The sequence below is a fragment of the Pelodiscus sinensis genome, unplaced genomic scaffold (assembly GCF_049634645.1).
Source record: "Pelodiscus sinensis isolate JC-2024 unplaced genomic scaffold, ASM4963464v1 ctg104, whole genome shotgun sequence".
Taxonomy (NCBI): domain Eukaryota; kingdom Metazoa; phylum Chordata; order Testudines; family Trionychidae; genus Pelodiscus; species Pelodiscus sinensis.
This window is the reverse complement of record NW_027465824.1, coordinates 1-25,134: the sequence shown is the minus strand read 5'-3', so window position 1 is coordinate 25,134 and position 25,134 is coordinate 1. Positions and strand designations below refer to the sequence as shown.

Here is a 25,134-nt window from a genome sequence, read left to right as displayed (position 1 = left end):
CCCTGCTTCGAATGGAGAAGATAGGGCGATCAACTGGTTATCTGAGGTGTTTGTACACTAATGCGAGAAGCCTGGGCAACAAACAGGAAGAACTGGAGGCCCTGGCCCAGTCCAAGAAATATGATTTAATTGGGATAACAGAGACTTGGTGGAATGACTCGCATGACTGGAGCGCTGTCATGGAAGGGTATAGACTGTTCAGGAACAACAGGCAGGGGAGAAAAGGAGGAGGAGTTGCACTATATGTAAGAGAGCACTATGATTGCTCTGAACTCCAGTATAAAGAGGGAGAAAAACCTGTTGAGAGTCTATGGTTTAAGTTTAAAGGAACAAACAACAGCAGTGACGTTGTGGTTGGTGTCTGCTACAGGCCACCGAACCAGGTGGATGAGGTAGATGAGGCTTTCTTCGGACAACTGAGCGAAGCTTCCAGATCGCAGGCCCTGGTTCTTGTGGGGGACTTTAATCACCCTGACATCTGTTGGGAGACCAATACGGCAGGACACAGGGAATCAAGGAAGTTTTTGGCGAATGTTGGGGAGAACTTCTTAGTACAAGTGCTGAAGGATCCAACCAGGGGCCATGTAGCCAGACAAGAACCCCCCTGTAACATCCATTTTTGCTTGCCTGGAGCACACAGGGCACACAGAGCAGGAAGCCTTGAACAGAAGGCCCAGATATGCAGGCTGCTGTGACCCTGAATGGCTGTAAACAGAGATACGCCAATTGCTGACCAAGAGGCTGCCAAGGAGTGCCCTTGACTGAAACCCATATTGATACGAACGCACAGGCGCCAGCGGGGGGAGGAATCTCTCGCCCAGTAAAAAAAATGTCCAGTACTCACAATTTAGTTCTCTCTCTTGCAAGTGTAAATTAAGTTGAAACTTGCTTGTAAGAACTGGCGCCACAAAAACAGACCAGTACAATTTGGCATCTTAGATAAGAAAAAGGATACGGGCCCCTAGGAGTATAAAGATGGGTCCGGCAGCACATTTACTCCGAGTGTCAATCTACCATCTATCTGCTGGCCAGGTCAGGTGTTTGACCTCCCGAGGTTCCACAGGGACGCCCACCTCGTATTCGTCTTTCCTAGGAATTGAGGGGCCAGCCCTGGCTTGACCTGCTGGAGTCGAGAGGCACAGAAGGGGGTAAAAATTGTACCTGGATGTGTCCTTTGTCTTAAGTGTACACATAGACTTAGAGCTCTTTAAAGATTAAGCTGTCACTTGGTATCATTATTTCTATTTCTATCTTTATTTTCTTTGTAACCATTTTTAAGATCTATATTTGCTAGCAGTTAAGAAATAGAGCAATAGCCATTGTAACCATATGATTTATAAGCCTTTTTAATAAACCTGTAAGGCTGTGTCCAGACTCAGGGGTTTTTTCGAAAAAAGTAGCCTTTTTTCGAAAAAACTTCCCCTGCGTCCAGACTCAAGCCGCGTTCTTTCGAAATTAATTCGAAAGAATGCGGCTTTTCTTTCGATGGCGGTAAACCTCAATTTACGAGGAAGAACGCCTTCTTTCGAAAGTTCCTCTTTCGAAAGAAGGTGTTCTTCAATGTAAATAGGGCTTCTTTGAAAGAGAGCATCCAGACTCACTGGATGCTTTCTTTCGAAAAAGCAAGCCGCTTTTTCGAAATTTCTCCGTGCAGTCTAGACGCTCTCTTTCGAAAGAGGCTTGCAGTCTAGACATAGCCTAACTGTTTAAGTTTTAACCTGACTCCTTCAGTTGCTGTAACAGAACCAAGCACAATTGAAAAGAACTTCAGCCGGTCATAAGGGACAGGTATAGGAAGAGCTTGGGCGTTTTGGATCGTGTCACTCCCAGGTGACAGATCCGTTGGGGCATCTCTCAGTCTTCCCTAGACTGCCCACTGCGAAGGGATCCTGTATCCTAGCAGTTGAAATCTGAGACGTAATAAGCTCTTCCTATAAACTCTGGGGTGTCTGTCAGCCTGTTGGCTGCCCTCCGCGACGGGACCTGGGTCCTAGCGGTAAAGGCATGGACATTAAACTTCTCGGGGTGCCTGTCAGTCTCTCCTCGACTGCCCATTGTGACGGGGCCTTGTGTCCCAGCAGTTAAAGACTCGGGTGTAACACACACGCACACGCTGCCCTGACTATCAGCTGACAGGCTGTGCACAGCTTAACCTTCTGCTCACAAACAGGGAGGAACTAGTAGGGGAAGCAGAGGTGGGTGACGACCTGGGAAGCAGTGATCATGAGATGGTAGATTTCAGGATCCTGACCAAAGGAAGAAAAGAGAGTAGTAAAATACACACCTTGGACTTCAAAAAAGCAGATTTTGACTCCCTCAGAGACCTGATGGGCAGAATCCCCTGGGATGTTAACATGAAGGGGAAAGGAGTCCAGGACAGCTGGCAGTATTTTAAAGAAGCCTTATTGAAGGCACAGAATGAAACCATCCCGACACGTAGCAGGAGAGGCAAACATGGTAGGAGACCGGACTGGCTTACAGGGGAAATCCTTGGTGAACTTAAGCACAAAAAGGAAGCTTACAAAGAGTGGAAACTTGGACAAATGACCAGGGAGGGGTTTAAAGGTCTAGCTCGAGAATGCCGGGGGGTTATCAGGAAGGCGAAAGCGCAAATGGAATTGCGACTGGCTAAGGATGTGAAGGATACAAGAAAGGTTTCTACAGGCATGTTAACAAGAAGAAGGTGATCAGAGAGGGTGTGCGGTCCCTACTGGATGAAGGAGGTAACCTAGTGACAGATGAATGGGGAAAGCTGAAGTACTCAATGCTTTCTTTGCCTCTGTATTCACGGACAAGGTTGGCTCCCCAACTAATGCGCCAAGTGACGCAAGATGGGAAGAAGATGAACAGCCCGTGGTGGGTAAAGAACAGGTTAGGAACTATTTAGAAAAGCTAAACGTACACAAATCCATGGGTCCGGATTTAGTGCATCCGAGGGTACTGAGGGAGTTGGCAAATGTCATTGTGGAGCCTTTGGCCATTATCTTTGAAAAGTTGTGGAGATCGGGAGAAATCCCGGATGACTGGAAAAAGGCAAATGTAGTGCCCATCTTCAAAAAAGGGAAGAAGGACGATCCAGGGAACTATAGGCCGGTCAGTCTTACCTTGGTTCCTGGAAAAATCATGGAAGGGATCCTTAAGGAATCCATTTTGAGGCACTTGGATGAGAGGAAAGTGATCAGGAATAGTCAGCATGGATTCACAAAGGGCAAGTCGTGCTTGACTAATCTGATTAGCTTCTATGATGAGGTAACTGGCTCGGTGGACATGGGGAAGTTAGTGGATGTGATATACCTTGACTTTAGCAAGGCTTTTGATATGGTCTCCCACAATATTCTTGCCAGCAAGTTAAGGGAATGTGGATTGGATAAAGGGACGGTAAGATGGATAGAAATCTGGCTAGAAGGCCGGGCCCAGCGGGTAGTGATCAACGGCTCGATGTCAGGATGGGGGTCGGTTTCTAGCGGAGTGCCCCAAGGTTCGGTTCTAGGGCCAGTTTTGTTCAATATCTTTATGACTGACCTGGATGAGGGGATGGATTGCACCATCAGCAAGTTCACAGATGACGCTAAGCTGGGGGGAGAGGTAGATACGCTTAAGGGCAGAGATAGGGTCCAGAGTGACTTAGACAAATTGGAGGATTGGGCCACAAGAAATCTGATGAGGTTCAACAAGCACAAGTGTAGAGTCCTGCACTTGGGACGGAAGAATCCCAAACATTGTTACAGGCTGGGGACCGACTGGCTAAGTAGCAGTTCTGCAGAAAAGGACCTGGGGGTTACAGTGGATGAGAAGCTGGAGATGAGTCACCAGGGTGCCCTTGTAGCCAAGAAGGCTAATGGCATATTAGGGTGCATTAAGAGGAGCATTGCCAGCAGATCCAGAGATGTCATTATTCCCCTTTATTCGGCTCTGGTGAGGCCACATCTGGAGTATTGTGTCCAGTTCTGGGCCCCCCACTACAAAAAGGATGTGGACGCATTGGAGAGGGTCCAGCGGAGGGCAACCAAAATGATGAGGGGGCTGGTGCATATGACTTATGAGGAGAGGCTGAGGGACTTGGGTCTGTTTAGTCTGCAGAAGCGAAGAGTGGGGGGGGATTTGAGAGCAGCCTTCAACTTCCTGAAGGGAGGTTCCAAAGAGGCTGGCGAGAGGCTGTTCTCAGTAGTGACAGATGCAGAACAAGGAGCAATGGTCTCAAGTTGTGGTGGGAGAGGTCCAGGTTGGATATTAGGAAAAACTATTTCACTAGGAGTGTGGGGAAGCGCTGGGCTGGGTTCCCTAGGGAAGTAGTGGAGTCTCCATCCCTAGAGGTGTTTCAGTCTCGGCTTGACAAAGCCCTGGCCGGGTTGATTGAGTTGGGATTGGTCCTGTCTAGAGCAGGGGGCTGGACTTGACCTTCTGAGGTCTCTTCCAGTTCTATGATTCTATAAGTGCCTCAAAATGGATTTCTTGAGGATCCCTCCATTATTTTTCCAGGGACTGAGGTGAGGCTGACTGGTCTGTAGTTCCCTCGATCGTCCTTCTTCCCTTTTTTAAAGACGGGCCCTACATTTGCCTTTTTCCAGTCATCCAGAATCTCTCCCGATCCCCACGAGTTTTCAAAGCTAATGGCCAAAGGCTCCGCAATGACATCAGCCAACTGCCATCAATTAAAACGGTCCCTCACAGCAGGGCGTGGCGAGTGGCTCTGGGGCGGGCACATGGCCTGAACCAGGCCCCTCCCGGGAGCGGAGCCCCACGCTGGGAAGCCCCTTTCTCTGGATGCTCCTTGCTGGATGGGGGGCCAGCAGCACTCGCGAAGGGCGAGGCTTTCCACGGAACCTCGGCCAGCTACGGAGCGTGAGGACCGGAGGGCTGCTAGGAACCGCAGGGCTCTTGCGAGGCAAGACGAGGCGCGCCAACCAGCCCACCGGTGGCAGCTAACAAACGGGCACACAAGCCAGCTCTCAGGAGGCCCCATGGCAAACCCTACGGATACCGCGACTCTCCGGTGTGCACGTGGGCGTGTGCTCACTTACGACGAGCTCGACATGGGCCAGTGCGCGGAGAAACACGCTCCAGCCCGGCGACCGACACAGCTCCACGGCAGCGCTCCGACACCGCGCCCGGCCCCCACGGACACATCCACGGCAGCGCTCCGACACCGCGCCCGGCGACCGACACAGCTCCACGGCAGCGCTCCGACACCGCGCCCGGCGACCGACACAGCTCCACGGCAGCGCTCCGACACCGCGCCCGGCGACCGACACAGCTCCACGGCAGCGCTCCGACACCGCGCCCGGCCCCCACGGACACATCCACGGCAGCGCTCCGACACCGCGCCCGGCGACCGACACAGCTCCACGGCAGCGCTCCGACACCGCGCCCGGCGACCGACACAGCTCCACGGCAGCGCTCCGACACCGCGCCCGGCGACCGACACAGCTCCACGGCAGCGCTCCGACACCGCGCCCGGCCCCCACGGACACATCCACGGCAGCGCTCCGACACCGCGCCCGGCCCCCACGGACACATCCACAGCAGCGCTCCGACACCGCGCCCGGCCCCCACGGACACATCCACGGCAGCGCTCCGACACCGCGCCCGGCGACCGACACAGCTCCACGGCAGCGCTACGACACCGCGCCCGGCCCCCACGGACACATCCACGGCAGCGCTCCGACACCGCGCCCGGCCCCCACGGACACATCCACGGCAGCGCTCCGACACTGCGCCCGGCCCCCACGGACACATCCACGGCAGCGCTCCGACACCGCGCCCGGCCCCCACGGACACATCCACGGCAGCGCTCCGACACCGCGCCCGGCGACCGACACAGCTCCACGGCAGCGCTCCGACACCGCGCCCGGCCCCCACGGACACATCCACGGCAGCGCTCCGACACCGCGCCCGGCCCCCACGGACACATCCACGGCAGCGCTCCGACACCGCGCCCGGCCCCCACAGACACATCCACGGCAGCGCTCCGACACCGCGCCCGGCCCCCACGGACACATCCACGGCAGCGCTCCGACACCGCGCCCGGCCCCCACGGACACATCCACGGCAGCGCTCCGACACCGCGCCCGGCCCCCACGGACACATCCACGGCAGCGCTCCGACACCGCGCCCGGCCCCCACGGACACATCCACGGCAGCGCTCCGACACCGCGCCCGGCCCCCACGGACACATCCACGGCAGCGCTCCGACACCGCGCCCGGCCCCCACGGACACATCCACGGCGGCGCTCCGACACCGCGCCCGGCCCCCACGGACACATCCACGGCAGCGCTCCGACACCGCGCCCGGCCCCCACGGACACATCCACGGCAGCGCTCCGACACCGCGCCCGGCCCCCACGGACACATCCACGGCAGCGCTCCGACACCGCGCCCGGCCCCCACGGACACATCCACGGCAGCGCTCCGACACCGCGCCCGGCCCCCACGGACACATCCACGGTTGCTCTGTGACACTGCATACCAGCTCCAACAGACTTATCCAGGGCAGTGTTGTGAAACTGCATCCTGCCTCCCCCCCCCACACACACACATGTCCACGGCAGTGCTGAGACCCTGCGTCCTGGCACCTAAAGACATCCGGCCTCCAGGGAGACATCCATGGCAGTGCAGTGATACTGCATCCTGCCCCCACCAACACATCCAGGGAAGTGCTGTGACACTGCTGGAACATGACACGGCAACCCATATGACAGCCCCATGACAGTTCCAACAGTGCATCCCAGCCCGACACAGCGGTATCACAGTCCCACCAACATGCATCAGAGACTCCAACACTGCTCAATAACAGTGCCACAGCACAACAGAACGCAGCTCCGACACCGCTGTGACACTGCACCCTGCCACAAAACGCAGCTCCGACACTGCTGACACTGCACCCTGCCACAAAACGCAGCTCCGACACTGCTGTGACACTGCACCGCAGCACAACAGAACGCAGCTCCGACACTGCTGTGACACTGCACCGCAGCACAACAGAACGCAGCTCCGACACTGCTGTGACACTGCACCGCAGCACAACAGAACGCAGCTCCGACACTGCTGTGACACTGCACCGCAGCACAACAGAACGCAGCTCCTCGACACTGCTGTGACATTGCACCGCAGCACAACAGAACGCAGCTCCGACACTGCTGTGACACTGCACCGCAGCACAACAGAACGCAGCTCCGACACCGCTGTGACACTGCACCGCAGCACAACAGAACGCAGCTCCGACACTGCTGTGACACTGCACCCCAGCACAACAAAACGCAGCTCCGACACCGCTGTGACACTGCACCGCAGCACAACAGAACGCAGCTCCGACACTGCTGTGACACTGCACCGCAGCACAACAGAACGCAGCTCCGACACTGCTGTGACACTGCACCGCAGCACAACAGAACGCAGCTCCGACACTGCTGTGACACTGCACCCCAGCACAACAAAACGCAGCTCCGACACCGCTGTGACACTGCACCGCAGCACAACAGAACGCAGCTCCGACACTGCTGTGACACTGCACCCCAGCACAACAAAACGCAGCTCCGACACTGCTGTGACACTGCACCCCAGCACAACAGAACGCAGCTCCGACACCGCTGTGACACTGCACCGCAGCACAACAGAACGCAGCTCCTCGACACCGCTGTGACATTGCACCGCAGCACAACAGAACGCAGCTCTGATACTGCTGTGACACTGCACCGCAGCACAACAGAACGCAGCTCCGACACTGCTGTGACACTGCACCGCAGCACAACAGAACGCAGCTCCGATACTGCTGTGACACTGCACCGCAGCACAACAGAACGCAGCTCCGACACTGCTGTGACACTGCACCCCAGCACAACAGAATGCAGCTCCGACAGTGCTGTGACACTGCACCGCAGCACAACAGAACGCAGCTCCGATACTGCTGTGACACTGCACCGCAGCACAACAGAACGCAGCTCCGACACTGCTGTGACACTGCATCGCAGCACAACAGAACGCAGCTCCGACACTGCTGTGACACTGCACCGCAGCACAACAGAACGCAGCTCCGACACCGCTGTGACACTGCACCGCAGCACAACAGAACGCAGCTCCGACACCGCTGTGACACTGCACCCTGCCACAAAACGCAGCTGCGACACTGCTGTGACACTGCACCGCAGCACAACAGAACGCAGCTCCGACACCGCTGTGACACTGCACTGCAGCACAACAGAATGCAGCTCCGACACTGCTATGACACTGCACCGCAGCACAACAGAACGCAGCTCTGACACTGCTGTGACACTGCACTGCAGCACAACAGAATGCAGCTCCGACACCGCTGTGACACTGCACCGCAGCACAACAGAACGCAGCTCCGACACCGCTGTGACACTGCACCGCAGCACAACAGAACGCAGCTCCGACACCGCTATGACACTGCACCGCAGCACAACAGAACGCAGCTCTGACACTGCTGTGACACTGCACTGCAGCACAACAGAACGCAGCTCCAACACCGCTGTGACACTGCACCCTGCCACAAAACGCAGCTCCGACACTGCTGTGACACTGCACCCTGCCACAAAACGCAGCTCCGACACCGCTGTGACACTGCACCCTGCCACAAAACGCAGCTCCGACACTGCTGTGACACTGCACCCTGCCACAAAACGCAGCTGCGACACTGCTGTGACACTGCACTGCAGCACAACAGAACGCAGCTCCGACACCGCTGTGACACTGCACCGCAGCACAACAGAACGCAGCTCCGACACTGCTGTGACACTGCACCGCAGCACAACAGAACGCAGCTCCGACACTGCTGTGACACTGCACCGCAGCACAACAGAACGCAGCTCCTCGACACCGCTGTGACATTGCACCGCAGCACAACAGAACGCAGCTCCGATACTGCTGTGACACTGCACCGCAGCACAACAGAACGCAGCTCCGACACTGCTGTGACACTGCACCCCAGCACAACAGAATGCAGCTCCGACACTGCTGTGACACTGCACCGCAGCACAACAGAATGCAGCTCCGACACTGCTGTGACACTGCACCCCAGCACAACAGAACGCAGCTCCGATACTGCTGTGACACTGCACCGCAGCACAACAGAACGCAGCTCCGACACTGCTGTGACACTGCACCCCAGCACAACAGAATGCAGCTCCGACACTGCTGTGACACTGCACCGCAGCACAACAGAACGCAGCTCCGACACTGCTGTGACACTGCACCCCAGCACAACAGAACGCAGCTCCGACACCGCTGTGACACTGCACCGCAGCACAACAGAACGCAGCTCCGACACCGCTGTGACACTGCACCCTGCCACAAAACGCAGCTCCGACACTGCTGTGACACTGCACCGCAGCACAACAGAACGCAGCTCCGACACCGCTGTGACACTGCACCGCAGCACAACAGAACGCAGCTCCGACACCGCTGTGACACTGCACCGCAGCACAACAGAACGCAGCTCCGACACTGCTGTGACACTGCACCCCAGCACAACAAAACGCAGCTCCGACACTGCTGTGATACTGCACCGCAGCACAACAGAACGCAGCTCCGACACTGCTGTGACACTGCACCCCAGCACAACAGAACGCAGCTCCGACACCGCTGTGACACTGCACCGCAGCACAACAGAACGCAGCTCCGACACTGCTGTGACACTGCACCGCAGCACAACAGAACGCAGCTCCTCGACACCGCTGTGACATTGCACCGCAGCACAACAGAACGCAGCTCTGATACTGCTGTGACACTGCACCGCAGCACAACAGAACGCAGCTCCGACACTGCTGTGACACTGCACCGCAGCACAACAGAACGCAGCTCCTCGACACCGCTGTGACATTGCACCGCAGCACAACAGAACGCAGCTCTGATACTGCTGTGACACTGCACCGCAGCACAACAGAACGCAGCTCCGACACTGCTGTGACACTGCACCCCAGCACAACAGAACGCAGCTCCGACACTGCTGTGACACTGCATCGCAGCACAACAGAACGCAGCTCCGACACTGCTGTGACACTGCACCGCAGCACAACAGAACGCAGCTCCGACACTGCTGTGACACTGCACCGCAGCACAACAGAACGCAGCTCCGACACCGCTGTGACACTGCACCCCAGCACAACAAAACGCAGCTCCGACACCGCTGTGACACTGCACCGCAGCACAACAGAACGCAGCTCCGACACTGCTGTGACACTGCACCCCAGCACAACAAAACGCAGCTCCGACACTGCTGTGACACTGCACCCCAGCACAACAGAACGCAGCTCCGACACCGCTGTGACACTGCACCGCAGCACAACAGAACGCAGCTCCTCGACACCGCTGTGACATTGCACCGCAGCACAACAGAACGCAGCTCTGATACTGCTGTGACACTGCACCGCAGCACAACAGAACGCAGCTCCTCGACACCGCTGTGACATTGCACCGCAGCACAACAGAACGCAGCTCCGATACTGCTGTGACACTGCACCGCAGCACAACAGAACGCAGCTCCGACACTGCTGTGACACTGCACCCCAGCACAACAGAATGCAGCTCCGACACTGCTGTGACACTGCACCGCAGCACAACAGAACGCAGCTCCGATACTGCTGTGACACTGCACCGCAGCACAACAGAACGCAGCTCCGACACTGCTGTGACACTGCACCGCAGCACAACAGAACGCAGCTCCGACACCGCTGTGACACTGCACCGCAGCACAACAGAACGCAGCTCCGACACTGCTGTGACACTGCATCGCAGCACAACAGAACGCAGCTCCGACACCGCTGTGACACTGCACCGCAGCACAACAGAACGCAGCTCCGACACCGCTGTGACACTGCACCGCAGCACAACAGAACGCAGCTCCGACACTGCTGTGACACTGCACCGCAGCACAACAGAACGCAGCTCCGACACCGCTGTGACACTGCACCGCAGCACAACAGAACGCAGCTCCGACACTGCTGTGACACTGCACCCCAGCACAACAAAACGCAGCTCCGACACCGCTGTGACTCTGCACCGCAGCACAACAGAACGCAGCTCCGACACTGCTGTGACACTGCACCCCAGCACAACAAAACGCAGCTCCGACACTGCTGTGACACTGCACCGCAGCACAACAGAACGCAGCTCCGACACTGCTGTGACACTGCACCCCGCCACAAAACACAACTCCGTGACACTGCACCCTAGCCCATGTCACAGCTCCACGACACTGCTGCAATATGGCATCCCAACCCCTCACCACAGACCCGAGTGTCCCGTCACAGTGCATCAAAGCCGGCAACACAGCTGCATTGCAGTGCTGTAACACTGCGTGCCAGCACCCAACACTGCTTCATGACAGCACTCCAGCACTGCATGCCAGCCCCCTAAATAGGTCCATGACAGCCCAGTCATCTGCACCAGTCCATGACATCACTGCAACACTCCGTAACAGCCCACCAAACACTCCATAACAGTACTGCAACTCTGCATGTGAACCCCTAACACAGCTCCACAACAGTGCTACAACACTGCATCACAACCCTCCCCCAATCTGACGGTGCTGTAGCACTGCATGAACCCAGAGCACAACAGTGCTGTAATATGGCATTACAAACCCCAACACAACTGCAACACTGCTTAACAGCCCCCAACACAGCTCCACAACTCTGCAACCCAGCCCGACACAGCTCCACAACACGGCATCCCAGCCCCCGACACAAGTGTATAACAGTGCTGCAACACTGCATCGTGGCTCGGTGATAAAGCTGTAAATGCCGAGTTGTGGTGCTCAGGTCCATCCCGGCAGCAGTGCGCACACGTTGCGAGCACGGCCACTGGTATATCGGGGCGCCTGCCCTTGCACCTCGTCAGATCCTTCATGCTGGCAACTCCCCTGGAGGGGCGGGCGGGCCTGGGCGCAGACACTCGCAGCGAGAGGGCACTGCCCAGGCATGGCGGCCAGGTCTCCCCCCCAATTCCGCCCGCTCCAGGGATTCCCCCAAGAACGCACTGGAGGGGCCTCCCCGCGAGGCAGGTCCGAGGTGGGACGCTCCCCACTGGGACCTGCATGTGCCGATGCCCATCTCAGCTCCTTTCCACCGGTGCCGGTTCTCGGCCCTCGGCCTCCCGCACTGTGGCCGGGGCATCGCTCACCACGTTCCCAGCGCTGCCAGGGGCCAAGGGCTGACTCCAGCAGGGAGCTTCAGCTGAGAGATTTCACACCTGCTGAACTGGCGGCTTTCACCCGGGCACCAAGAACGAGGGGCTCCAGGCTGGGGGCAGCTGGGTGCTGGGGCAGGACGAGGGGTGCAGGCCCCGGGCGGGGCTCGCTGCAGGTAGGCAGGCTGTAAGGCGCAGTGGCTGAGGTGCAGGTACGGCCGCCGTGCCAACAGCAGCATGTTCTGGCCGCCTGAGTGTGAGGCGAGTGTGTGAGCAGAGCCCCAGCTCCGGCCCTGCAGGTACCCGGGATCAGGACCCGCGTCACGGATGCCGCTGAGGAGGCTCGAGGTGCCAAGCAGGGCGCTGCCCTGGGCCTGGGATCGGTGCCCCCCAGAGGAGCGAGATGCTGGTCGGTGTCTACCCAACCCCTCAGCTCTGGCAGCCCCAGAGCCTCTGGCGCGGCTGGGCGCCTCCACGGCTCACCCTAGGTGGGCCGGACCCCAAGGGCCCTTCCCCGGGGCAGGTCGCTCTCTCTGGGGCTTTCCAGGGGACGGGCCCGGCTGGCGCTTCTTTCCCAAGCATGGCGTCGGTACGGACAAGGCATCAGCCCCTGCAGCCTGGGGTTGAGCGTTCGAGTCCCGCGCTCCCAGGGGTGCTGGGTGGTGGTGCTGCCAGCCAGGCCTGACACCTGGCTAGAGATGGTGGGTGCCTGGGCCCATGGTGCCTCTCTGGGGCAATCCTGGCAGGGGAGGTGCTCGGTGCTGGGTCAGGCTCCAAAGAAGGGCAAAGTGCCACCCCCGTTGGTCTCTCTCCTTCGCAGGTCTGACAGGCCAGCTCTTGCCCTGCCCGTGGCGGGCCCGTCAGGCAGCTGCTGTGCGGGTCTCTTCCCGGCGCAGTGTGGCCGGGGCCCAGGCGGGAAGCCCTGCGGTGCAGGATGGGCTCACCCAACTAAGTCAGCTGGGGGGGGGGGGGTTGTGTCCAGCTTTGGCCCCTTCAGGCAGGTTTCTCCTTCCTCGTTTCGTCCCTGGAGCCCTAGTGGGCGTGCTCCTCCGGGGCCCAGGTGGGCAGGGTCAGCCCGCAGGCCCTCCCCCCCCCACATCCTCGGGGTCTGCGGGCAGCACAACCAGACATGGGTCACCGCCCCAGGGAGACACCCACCGTTGGGCCCACCCTGCTGGCCTCACACACGGGGCAGGTAGCAGCCTATGGAAGCGCCCCCAGGCCCAAAGCCAGACCCTGCTGGGGCGGGCCGGCCTGCCATGTCCTCACCTCTAGGAAGCGTGAAATGTCCCGCTTGTCGCTCACGCCCATGGCCACCACGTTCTCGAAGAGCCAGAAGAAGGGCCGGTCGTCGCCCTCCTTGGGCCGGGCTTCATGGAGAAGGCGGTAGAACTCGAAGAAGAGCCGCCCGGTGCCCTCTGGGCGCAGGAAGAGAGAAGAGACGCGGGTGAGCTGCGGGTGCCCGCCTCAGCCTCGCCTGGGGAGGGGAGAGCGTAGCCCAGCCTGCACACCCACCGTAAAGCCCCTTCCTGGCAGGGTTGACAATGGAGAGGTCGTTGCATGGGCTTCCTCCAATCACCAGGTCAAAAGGGCCCCATTCCTGTATCTGCAACACAGAGACACGCCAGTGAGAGGCCATGGGGCAGCAAAAGTGGGGAGCCCCCCCCCCCCCGGGCATGCAGCAGCGGTGGGGAAACCGAGGCTGGGGTGCTCACTCCGGCTCTGGGGAGCCCCCCGGGCATGCGGCGGTGGGGAAACTGAGGCTGGGGTGCTCACTCTGGCTCTGGGGAGCCCCCCGGGCATGCGGCGGTGGGGAAACCGAGGCTGGGGTGCTCACTCTGGCTCTGGGGAGCCCCCCGGGCATGCGGCGGTGGGGGAAACCGAGGCTGGGGTGCTCGCTCCGGCTCTGGGGACCCCCCGGACATGGAGCAGCGGTGGGGAAACCGAGGCTGGGGTGCTCATTCCGGCTCTGGGGAGCCCCCCCGGGCATGCGGCGGTGGGGAAACCGAGGCTGGGGTGCTCACTCCGGCTCTGGGGAGCCCCCCCGGGCATGCGGCGGTGGGGGAAACCGAGGCTGGGGTGCTCATTCCGGCTCTGGGGAGCCGCCCCGGGCATGCGGCGGTGGGGGAAACTGAGGCTGGGGTGCTCACTCTGGCTCTGGGGAGCCCCCCCAGGCATGCGGCGGTGGGGGAAACCGAGGCTGGGGTGCTCACTCTGGCTCTGGGGAGCCCCCCGGGCATGTGGCGGTGGGGAAACCGAGGCTGGGGTGCTCACTCTGGCTCTGGGGAGCCCCCCGGGCATGTGGCGGTGGGGAAACCGAGGCTGGGGTGCTCACTCTGGCTCTGGGGAGCCCCCCCGGGCATGTGGCGGTGGGGAAACCGAGGCTGGGGTGCTCACTCTGGCTCTGGGGAGCCCCCCCGGGCATGCGGCGGTGGGGAAACCGAGGCTGGGGTGCTCACTCTGGCTCTGGGGAGCCCCCCCGGGCATGCGGCGGTGGGGAAACCGAGGCTGGGGTGCTCACTCTGGCTCTGGGGAGCCCCCCCGGGCATGCAGCGGTGGGGAAACCGAGGCTGGGGTGCTCACTCCGGCTCTGGGGAGCCCCCCGGGCATGCGGCGGTGGGGAAACCGAGGCTGGGGTGCTCACTCCGGCTCTGGGGAGCCCCCCGGGCATGCGGGCGGTGGGGAAACCGAGGCTGGGGTGCTCACTCCGGCTCTGGGGAGCCCCCCGGGCATGCGGCGGTGGGGAAACTGAGGCTGGGGTGCTCGCTCCGGCTCTGGGGAGCCCCCCCCCCGGACATGGAGCAGCGGTGGGGAAACCGAGGCTGGGGTGCTCACTCCGGCTCTGGGGAGCCCCCCGGGCATGCGGCGGTGGGGAAACCGAGGCTGGGGTGCTACTCCGGCTCTGGGTGAGCCCCCCCGGGCATTTGGCGGTGGGGAAACCGAGGCTGGGGTGCTCACTCCGGCTCTGGGGAGCCCCCCCAGGCATGTGGCGGTGGGGAAACCGAGGCTGGGGGGGGGCACAGTTTACAAAGATGTTGAAAAGCCACAGGGAGCAAAGAAGAGCCACCAAAAGACTCCAGGGCCGGGAACGTGCCCCTCCCGCGAGACTGGGGCGCCCGAGCGAGAGCCTGGGAGGTACCCGGCTGAGGACGGCCCGGGGACGGGAGGCAGGAAGGCCGACCCGTGAGGAACGACTGACCCTGTCCCGGTGCCCAGGGAGGCGCTGGGCTCCCCGCTGTGGGCTGCCCTCCGGGAGAGGCGCTAGCAGAGCCTGGGGGACCGGCTCAGGCGGGGTGGGGGGGCTGGTGGCAGTGCTGGGACGGGTGGGGTGTCCCCCGACTCAAGGAGCTGCCCGGGCCTGTTCCAGCCCCCACGGGGGACGACCGGAGAGCCCCGTCCCCGTCCCCGAGGCAGGGCTGGAGTCCTGAGAGCTCCACTTCCGGAGGCTTGGCAGACGTGGCCCAGCAGGCGAGCGAGATGCCCCCTGGCCCCTGCCCCCCCCACTTGGTGATTAGCTCGAGGGCGCTGGGGGCTGCCCAGACACCCGCTCTGGCCACTGGGCAGCTCTGTCTGGGTCCCAGGCCAGTCCCCACACCCGGCCCCCACGGCTCTTCCGACCTCCAGCTCCGGGGCTCTGGGAGGGGGGCGGGGGCAGCAGCCTCACGTACGTGTTTCTGGGTGACGTTGCGGACGTCGCCGACGTACATGATCTTGCCCTGGTGTCTCACCATCCCCACGGTGATGGAGTCTTCGCACACCTCCGACGCGATGTATCGATCCACCTGGATGCCCAGGTCCTTCAGCACCAGCAGGCCTGCCGGAGACAGACGGGTCATGCCCGGAGCAACCGGGAGGGCAGGCGCCGGTCCCCAGGCACACGTAGCCGAGCTGCTTAGAGCCCGGCGGGGGGACGCAAGCTCTGGCCAGGGCCCGCTGCGCGAAGGGACAAGCGTCCCCGGAGCGCCCTGTGCTCACTCTGCTCTGTGCGGTGGGCGCGATTCTACGGCCTGTGTGCCTCAGTTTCCCTGGGCACTGCCGCACTGCCTGCGTGAGGGGGAGGCCGGGCAGGGCTCAACGGGGGCGTGTCCCTCGCTCAGCGCCGGAGCACCGGGCGACAGCAGGGAACGCCTGGGGCCAGGAACTGGACAGAGGAGGGGGTGGGGCCAGTTGCTGGGTGAGCTAGTTTTCAGCTGGCTCAGGGAGAGGGGAGCCCAGCTGGCCTGGGGGGCTGGGCAGGGGCCCTGGCTCTGCCCCCCTCCCCCCATCCCCCAGCTGCACTGAGTCCCTGTCAATGATTGAACCTTCCGTTCTACCTGCCGCCTGAGAATCCCCTCTGGCTGCAGGTGGGGCAGGGCCGGGGGGCTCCTCGCCCCCGTGACACCCGGCCCTGGGGCAGGCTGCTGGAGGGGTCCCCCCCAGGCCCGGGGACTCTGGGCTCCTGGACAAGGGCGGGGTGGCGGCGTCTCAGCGCCGTGCAGAGCCCACAGGGAAGGGCCCGCGCAGCCGCTCCGGAGCTCTGAGCCCGGCTCTAGGTGCAGGCCTGAGCTCCCCGGGGCGAGGCCGGCGTGGCGGGGGGGGGCTGGGCTCGCCGGGGCAGGTGGGGTTCTCGCTGCCTGGCCAGACCCGCCCCACACACCCGGCGGGGCCCTGCTGCAGGGACAGCGCTGCCCATTGGGCCAGGCTGCGGCCCCCGCCCCCCGGCCTGTGGGCCCAGACCCCCGCCCCCCAGCCCCCAGCCCCCCCGCCCTGTGGGCCCAGACCCCCGCCCCCCGCCCCACCCGGCCCCAGACCCCCGCCCCCCCAGCCCCAGCCCCCCGCCTGTGGGCCCAGACCCCCCGCCCCCCCGCCCCCCCCGGCCCCAGACCCCCGCCCCCCAGCCCCAGCCCCCCGCCTGTGGGCCCAGACCCCCGCCCCCCGCCCCCCCAGCCCCAGCACCCCGCTGTGGGGCCCAGACCCCCCGCCCCCCCGCCCCCCGGCCCCAGACCCCCGCCCCCCAGCCCCTGCCCCCCGCCTGTGGGCCCAGACCCCCGCCCCCACGGCCCCCGCCCCCCCAGCCTGCGGCCCCCGCCCCCCGCCCCCCGGCCCCAGACCCCCGCCCCCCAGCCTGTGGGCCCAGACCCCCGCCCCCCAGCCTGTGGGCCCAGACCCCCGCCCCCCGGCCCCAGACCCCCGCCTGTGGGCCCAGACCCCCGCCCCCCGGCCCCAGACCCCCGCCTGTGGGCCCAGACCCCGCCCCCGGCCTCTAGGCCCAGACCCCCACCCCCCGGCTCCGCTGCCTGCGGGCCCAGACCCCAACCCCGCCCTGCCCCCCGGCTCCGCTGCCTGCGGGCCCAGACCCCCGCCCTGCCCCCCGGCTCCGCTGCCTGCGGGCCCAGACCCCCGCCCTGCCCCCCGGCTCCGCTGCCTGCGGCCCAGACCCCCGCCCTGCCCCCCGGCTCCGCTGCCTGCGGGCCCAGACCCCAACCCCGCCCTGCCCCCCGGCTCCGCTGCCTGCGGGCCCAGACCCCCGCCCTGCCCCCCGGCTCCGCTGCCTGCGGGCCCAGACCCCCGCCCTGCCCCCCGGCTCCGCTGCCTGCGGGCCCAGACCCCAACCCTGCCCCCCGGCTCCGCTGCCTGCGGGCCCAGACCCCCGCCCTGCCCCCCGGCTCCGCTGCCTGCGGGCCCAGACCCCAACCCTGCCCCCCGGCTCCGCTGCCTGCGGGCCCAGACCCCCGCCCCGCCCCGGCTCCGCTGCCTGCGGGCCCAGACCCCCGCCCTGCCCCCCCGGCTCCGCTGCCTGCGGGCCCAGACCCCCGCCCTGCCCCCCGGCTCCGCTGTCTGCGGGCCCAGACCCCCGCCCTGCCCCGGCTCCGCTGCCTGCGGGCCCAGACCCCCACCCTGCCCCCCGGCTCCGCTGCCTGCGAGCCCCAGATCCCCACCCTGCCCCCCGGCTCCGCTGCCTGCGGGCCCAGACCCCCGCCCCGCCCCCGGCTCCGCTGCCTGCGGGCCCAGACCCCCCGCCCTGCCCCCGGCTCCGCTGCCTGCGGGCCCAGACCCCCGCCCCGCCCCCGGCTCCGCTGCCTGCGGGCCCAGACCCCCGCCCCGCCCCGGCTCCGCTGCCCACCTGTGGCAATGCCGTCGAAGAGCGAGAGCACGCGGGATGGGTTTCCTCTTCTCGGCCGGGACGGGCGGTAGACCTTGGGCGGGTCCTGAAACGCAGCAGCAGCGTGAGGCCAGGGGCGGGAAACGGGGCAGGCGGGCACCGGGGCGGGGCCCCAGCTCTTACCGGGGCTCCTGGGGCTCGCAGGGCAGGGGAACGGGGATTGGAGCCGGGGCGGGGGAGCCCCAGCAGGCACCTGCAGTCCCACAGCGCACGGCCCCAGGCCGGATCCACCCTGACATGACCTGGCAGCCCAGCTGGGCGAGCTCAGCCCCAGCCCCACGGGCAGCAGGCGCAGGGCGGGGCACAGTAGGGGCTGGGTGGGGGCAAGTAGGGGTGGGGGGGTGGAGTAGGGGCGAGGGGGGGGCCAGTAGGGGTTGGGGGGGTGAGTAGGGGCGGAGGGGGGAATACGGATTGGGGGGGTGAGTAGGGGCGGGGGGCCGGCAAGTAGGGGGAAGGGGGGCAAGTAGTGGTTGGGGGGGGCGAGTAGGGGCGGGGGGGAGTAAGCACGGGGCAGGGGGCGAGTAGGAGCGGGGGGGCGAGTAGGGACGGGGGGGTGATTAGGGGTGGGAGCAGGGGGCGAGTAGGAGCAGGGGCGAGTAGGCACGGGACAGGGGGCGAGTAGGGGCGGGGCAGGGGACGAGTAGGGGCGGGGCAGGGGGCGAGTAGGGGCGGGGGGGCGAGTAGGGGCGGGGCAGGGGACAAGTAGGGGCAGGGGGGCGAGTAGGCGCGGGGCAGGGGGCGAGTAGGGGCGGGGCAGGGGGCACGTAGGAGCAGGGGGGTGAGTAGGCGCGGGGCAGGGGGCAAGTAGGGGCGGGGGGCGAGTAGGAGCGGTGGGGCGAGTAGGGGGCGGGGCAGGGGGCGAGTAGGGGGCGGGGCAGGGGGCATGTAGGAGCGGGGGGGCGAGTAAGGGCGGGGCAGGGGGCGAGTAGGGGCGGGGGCGAGTAGGGGCGGGGCGGGGGGCGAGTAGGGGCGGGGCAGGGGGCGAGTAGGGGCGGGGGGGCGAGTAGGCGCGGGGCAGGGGGGCACGTAGGAGCGGGGGGGCGAGTAGAGGCGGGGGGGGGCAGCAGGGCGCCAGGGGCGGTGCCTCAGGCAAGCTTCCAAGCCTGAGCCCGGGGCCCCGGCAGCCCTGCCACATACTCACAAATTCCTGGTCGTGGTTGTTGGCGAAGAACATCTGGAGGCGCGAGGGCCAGTCGTCCCTCCGCCGCAGCAGCCCGTACGTGCCCTTGTGGCCACACATGTAGCAGTTCCAGGGGTCCTCCTGATCGCCGCCTGGGCGGCCCCGGGGCCCACCAGCAGGTCCACGCACTCCACGCAGAAGCACCTGAGACCGCGGGGAACAGACACGTCAGCCTGAGACCGCAGGGAGAACACGCGCCGGCCAGCCCACGGCCGCCCCTCCCCCCACAGCGGAAGGCCACGGCCGCCCCTCCCCCCGCAGCGGGAAGGCCACGGCCGCCCCTCCCCCCGCAGCGGGAAGGCCACGGCCGCCCCTCCCCCCCGCAGCGGGAAGGCCACGGCCGCCCTCCCCCCGCAGCGGGAAGGCCACGGCCGCCCCTCCCCCCGCAGCGGGAAGGCCACGAGGTGCTCCTCCCTCCAACAGCGGGAAGGCACGACCGTCCCTCCCCCCACAGCGGGAAGGCCACGGCCGCCCCTCGCCCCGCAGCGGGAAGGCCACGGCCGCCCCTTCCTCCAGCAGCGGGAAGGCCACGGCCGCCCCTTCCTCCAGCAGCGGGAAGGCCACGGCCGCCCCTTCCTCCCCCCGCAGCGGGAAGGCCACGGCCGCCCCCCTCCCCCCGCAGCGGGAAGGCCACGGCCGCCCCTCCCCCCGCAGCGGGAAGGCCACGGCCGCCACTCCCCCAGCAGCGGGAACGCCACGGCCGCCCCTCCCCCAGTAGCGGGAACGCCACGGCCGCCCCTCCCCCCGCAGCGGGAAGGCCACGGCCCCCTCCCCCCCGCAGCGGGAAGGCCACAAGGCGCTCCTCCCCAGGTGGCCCCCCAAATGCAGGGGCAGGACCCCGGCGGCCCTGGCCACGGGCCCTGGGGCAGGCAGCATGGCCCACCTGCAGCAGTTGTTGTTGCCGCACATGAGGACCTCGCGCCCGCCGCAGCAGATGGTGCAGTAGGACTGGTAGCCGTCGTCGTCGTACTGGTAGGCGCACTCCAGGAAGCAGTTCTGGGGCACGAGAGGGGCGTGAATGCGGCGCCCCCGGCCGGCCCGCCCCAGGGCTCGCGGCTAGGCCCAGCCCGGGGCCCGAGCGGTGGCCGGGGGAGCTGGGCTCCATCTCGGGCCCGGCGCAGGCCGGCCTAGCAGCGACCGCCCTGGCCCCAGAGCGCCGGCGGCTCCCTGCGGAGCGAGCCAGCCCGTGGGCTGCCGGGTAAAGCCGGCGCAGCGAGGAGCGAAGGAGCCACCGTTCCACGCGGGTGTCTCCGGGGTCAGCGAGGAGCCGGCCTGGGGCGCTCGGACCCCGACCCTGCAGCCTGGAGCCGCCCTCGGCCTGCCCCGATGGCCGTGGAGACGCGTGTGTGCGCGGCCCATCGGCCCGTCAGCCTCCCGGCTCCGGCTCCGGGCGCGAACCTCGCGCCGTGGGGCCTGCCTGCCGGAGGCCTCGCTGCTCGGCTTTCGCCCTCAGTGCGGAACTGGCGACTCCACGCGCCCCTCGGGCTGCTCACGTCCAGAGGGGGCGGGCGGGGCAGCCTCCCCCCCCGTACCTTGCAATTTTGGCACATCCCGCCGATGAGAGAGGGTGCTCCAGGGAGACGTTGAGGCTGCCACAGGAAATGCAGATGTCTGGGGAGGGGAGAGGACAGGCAAGGGTGTTCCAACGGGGCGTCTCAGCCTGAGCTCCCGCCCCCCCGGAACCGGCCCCACAGGCCCCCGAGCCTCCCGGGCCTGCTCACGCCTGCGGCCCACGAGCCCCCCCCACGGCCAGGTGGGTCCGGCACGGCCCTGGCGACAGGCTGGTGGGCCGAGCACGTCCCGTCCAGCGCAGGCAGCCCCGCGCCCCGGTGCCCCGCCCTCAGCCGGGCTCGCAGGCAGGGAGACGCCAGGCGGGAGCCCCGCCCAGGGGAGTGCCCGCGGCGCGTCCCTCTGGCACCATCGCTTCCCGGCGCTCGTTCCGCCCGGCTCGGCCCCGCCACGGCCCCCGGCAGCCGGGACCGCTCCCTGGCGGGCGCTCACACACAGGGCCCCCAACGGGCCGCACCTCTCGCTGCAGGGCGCCGCGCCAGCAGGGTCCCCATGCTGTGCCCAGGGGAGTCCCTGCCCGGCCCCGGGGGCCAAGGCAGGGCGCTGAGTCCCCTGGGGTGGGGGCCAAGGGGGGGGGCGCTGAGTCCCTGGGGTGGGGGCCAAGGGGGGGGGCGCTGAGTCCCTGGGGTGGGGGCCAAGGGGGGGCGCTGAGTCCCTGGGGTGGGACCAAGGGGGGGCGCTGAGTCCATGGGGTGGGGGCCAAGAGGGGGGTGCTGGAGTCCATGGGGTGGGGGCCAAGGAGGGGCGCTGAGTCCCTGGGGTGGGGGCCAAGGGGGGGGTGCTGGAGTCCATGGGGTGGGGGCCAAGGAGGGGCGCTGAGTCCCTGGGGTGGGGGCCAAGGGGGGGGCGCTGGAGTCCCTGGGGTGGGGGCCAAGGGGGGGCGCTGAGTCCATGGGGTGGGGGCCAAGGGGGGGGCACTGAGTCCCTGGGGTGGGGGCCAAGGGGAGGGCGCTGAGTCCCTGGGGTGGGGGCCAAGGGGGGGGCACTGAGTCCCTGGGGTGGGGGCCAAGGGGGGGGTGCTGGAGTCCATGGGGTGGGGGCCAAGGAGGGGCGCTGAGTCCCTGGGGTGGGGGCCAAGGGGGGGGCGCTGGAGTCCCTGGGGTGGGGGCCAAGGGGAGGGCGCTGAGTCCCTGGGGTGGGGGCCAAGGGGGGGGCACTGAGTCCCTGGGGTGGGGGGCCAAGGGGGGCGCTGAGTCCCTGGGGTGGGGGCCAAGGGGGGGGGCGCTGAGTCCCTGGGGTGGGGGCCGGGGGGGCGCTGAGTCCCTGGGGTGGGGGCCAAGGGGGGGGCGCTGAGTCCCTGGGGTGGGGGCCAAGGGGGGGGCGCTGAGTCCCTGGGGTGGGGGCCAAGGGGGGGGCGCTGAGTCCCTGGGGTGGGGGGCCAAGGGGGGGGGCGCTGAGTCCCTGGGGTGGGAGTCAAGGGGGGCGCTGAGTCCCTGGGGTGGGGGCCAAGGGGGGGGCGCTGAGTCCCTGGGGTGGGGGCCGGGGGGGCGCTGAGTCCCTGGGGTGGGGGCCGGGGGGGGCGCTGAGTCCCTGGGGTGGGGGCCGGGGGGGCGCTGAGTCCCTGGGGTGGGGGCCGGGGGGGCTGGGCTCTCCTGTGCGCGGTGGCGCTGCGGGCCGTTCCCTGCGGGCCCGGGTCCATGCGCACGGCTCCGCGAGGCAGCGCCTGCCACGCACCCTCTGCCACCAGCCTGGCCCCCCCGCCGGAGCAGGGCTTCCGAGCAGGCCAGCGCAGAGCCCCACCCCGCTGGGAACGCCACCCGAGCGCCCACCCCCTCCGCCGGGCGCCTCCCACACACGCACCTTCAATGTTCCTGCACTTCTGGCGAACCTCATAGACCAGCCGCTCTGGGGGCGAAGGAGAGGTCAGGCGGGGCCGAGGCGCTCGGAGCCAGGGCTTCCCCAGGGCCCGAGGCCTCGCCCCACAGCAGCCGCGAAATGGGGCCGGGAGGGATTCCAGGGTCTGGGCACAGGGCAATGAGAGACGGGCAGCGCTGCCCAGGGAGGAGCCAGAGGGGCAGGTTCGCCGAGGCAGGCGGCTCCGGGCCGGAAGAGATGGGGGGGGGGTCAGAGCGAGGAGCCAGAGGGGCAGGTTCGCCAAGGCAGGCGGCTCCGGGCCGGGGGAGACGGGGGGGGGGGTCAGGGCGAGGAGCCAGAGGGGCAGGTTCGCCGAGGCAGGCGGCTCCGGGCCAGGGGAGACGGGGGGGGGGTCAGGGCGAGGAGCCAGAGGGGCAGGTTCGCCGAGGCAGGCGGCTCCGGGCCGGGGGAGACGGGGGGGGGGTCAGGGCGAGGAGCCAGAGGGGCAGGTTTGCCGAGGCAGGCGGCTCCGGGCCGGGGGAGATGGGGGGGGGGGGGTCAGGGCGAGGAGCCAGAGGGGCAGGTTCGCCGAGGCAGGCGGCTCCGGGCCGGGGGAGACGGGGGGGGGGGGGGGTCAGGGCGAGGAGCCAGAGGGGCAGGTTCGCCGAGGCAGGCGGCTCCGGGCCGGGGAGACGGGGGGGGGGTCAGGGCGAGGAGCCAGAGGGGCAGGTTCGCCGAGGCAGGCGGCTCCGGGCCGGGGGAGACGGGGGGGGGGGTCAGGGCGAGGAGCCAGAGGGGCAGGTTCGCCGAGGCAGGCGGCTCCGGGCCGGGGGAGACGGGGGGGGGGTCAGGGCGAGGAGCCAGAGGGGGCAGGTTCGCCGAGGCAGGCGGCTCCGGGCCGGGGGAGACGGGGGGGGGGGTCTCAGGGTGGTTCCTGGGCAGAGAGGCCATGGCTCTGCCTAGTCCTGCCCTCTGGGGAGAGGGCTGCTGGGCCCCTGGCTGCTCACAGAGCCAGGGCTGCCTCCGAGGGCCCGGCGCCCCCGCACCCGGCTCGCTCTCACCTGCCCTGTGTGGCGGGGGGCAGAGGAGCTCCCTGGGGTCCTTCCTTCTCCCCTCCGGGCCCTGGCAGCCCTCGGGGCTCACTCGGCTCCAGGGGCAGCCCCTGCCCTGCCCACAGCGGGGGCGCCGGAGACGCCTGGCTCGGGGCTGGCGGCGCAGCCCGGGTCTCGGGCGGGGGCGGGGTCCCCAGGGCGAGCCCCGCGGCAGGCCGCTACCTCGGGTGCGCTCGTCTATGATCTCCTTGATCTTGGGCTTCTCGGCCGTGCTCTTCCTCGGCTTCTTGGCGGGCGGGGCGGGGCATACGCGGCGGCTTCCGGCTCCACCCACATCTCGGTGTAGACTTCCTTGTAGGGGTTCCGCTCCTCTGCGCCAAGGGGAGGGGCCGCGTCAGGACCGCCGGCGGGGGAGGGCTCCGGACGCCACCTGCGACCGGCAAAGGGCTGCCGGCAGCCGAGCTCCAGGGCCGGCCCCGAGTGGGGTGTGGGGCGGCCGTGGCCAGCCCCGGAGCGCGCAGCGAGCCCACGGCGGGGCCCGCTCCACCCCACCCCACACGCCCGTCACCTTCTGGCGGCTCCAGGCCCTTGGGGCCAGACGGCTGGAAGCTCCCCTGCGCCCACTCGATCATCTGCTTGTTCTGGATCTCCACCGCCTTGGACGTGTCTGTCTCGTCGTTCTCCGGGCACGCCGGGAAGATCTTCCCCGCCCGGCTGCTGGCCACCTGCGCAGCGAGCCAGGGGTCAGCCAGTCGCCCGCAGCCCGGCCGGCTCCGGGACACGGGGAGCCGCCTGCCACCTGGCCCCGCCCTCGGCAGAGCTGGGCCCGGCCCCGACGCCGCCCTGACCGGAGGAGGCACCGCGGCGCCCCCGAGCCCCTCTGGAGAGGAAGCAGCTGCCAAGACGCCGGGCTGCCTCCAGGAGCCGTGGCACGGCCCAGCTGAATGCACCCGACCCAGGCCCGGCTCCCCGACCAGGGGTCCCTCTGGCTCTGTCGGCCTCCCCATGCACAACCTGCAGCGCCCGCCGCCCGCCCCACCCCCGCCAGCTGGGCACGCACCTGCAGGACCTCGTAGATGGCTTTGCGGTACATCGGCTGCTTGCTGTAGGTGGCCTGGTGGAAGGCGCTGGAGAAGGAGCTGAGGGGCAGGAGCTTCTCCACGCAGACCTGGGGGAGCAGAGAAGGGGGGCCGTGAGGGGCGCACCCCCCCAGGGCACTGCCAGCCCCCCGGGCGCTGCCACTTACCACGGAAAAC

At 66.6% G+C, this 25,134-nt stretch overlaps 1 protein-coding gene across 1 annotated transcript in view; it reads right to left on the bottom strand.

Annotated features, from left to right (window-relative positions):
• Window positions 1–25,125, bottom strand: part of LOC142823508 (DNA (cytosine-5)-methyltransferase 3A-like) — a 46,536-nt gene extending 21,411 nt beyond the window's left edge. The window contains 14 exon segments of the mRNA XM_075914575.1: window positions 13,411–13,559; window positions 13,657–13,747; window positions 15,810–15,955; window positions 18,245–18,329; window positions 19,425–19,546; window positions 19,549–19,607; window positions 20,347–20,459; window positions 20,996–21,024; window positions 21,027–21,074; window positions 22,833–22,877; window positions 24,101–24,178; window positions 24,181–24,249; window positions 24,447–24,603; window positions 24,939–25,125. Coding sequence (XP_075770690.1) covers window positions 13,411–13,559; window positions 13,657–13,747; window positions 15,810–15,955; window positions 18,245–18,329; window positions 19,425–19,546; window positions 19,549–19,607; window positions 20,347–20,459; window positions 20,996–21,024; window positions 21,027–21,074; window positions 22,833–22,877; window positions 24,101–24,178; window positions 24,181–24,249; window positions 24,447–24,603; window positions 24,939–24,971 — 1,224 coding nt within the window. The 5' untranslated portion in view covers window positions 24,972–25,125.
• Between the last annotated feature and the right edge of the window lie 9 nt (window positions 25,126–25,134).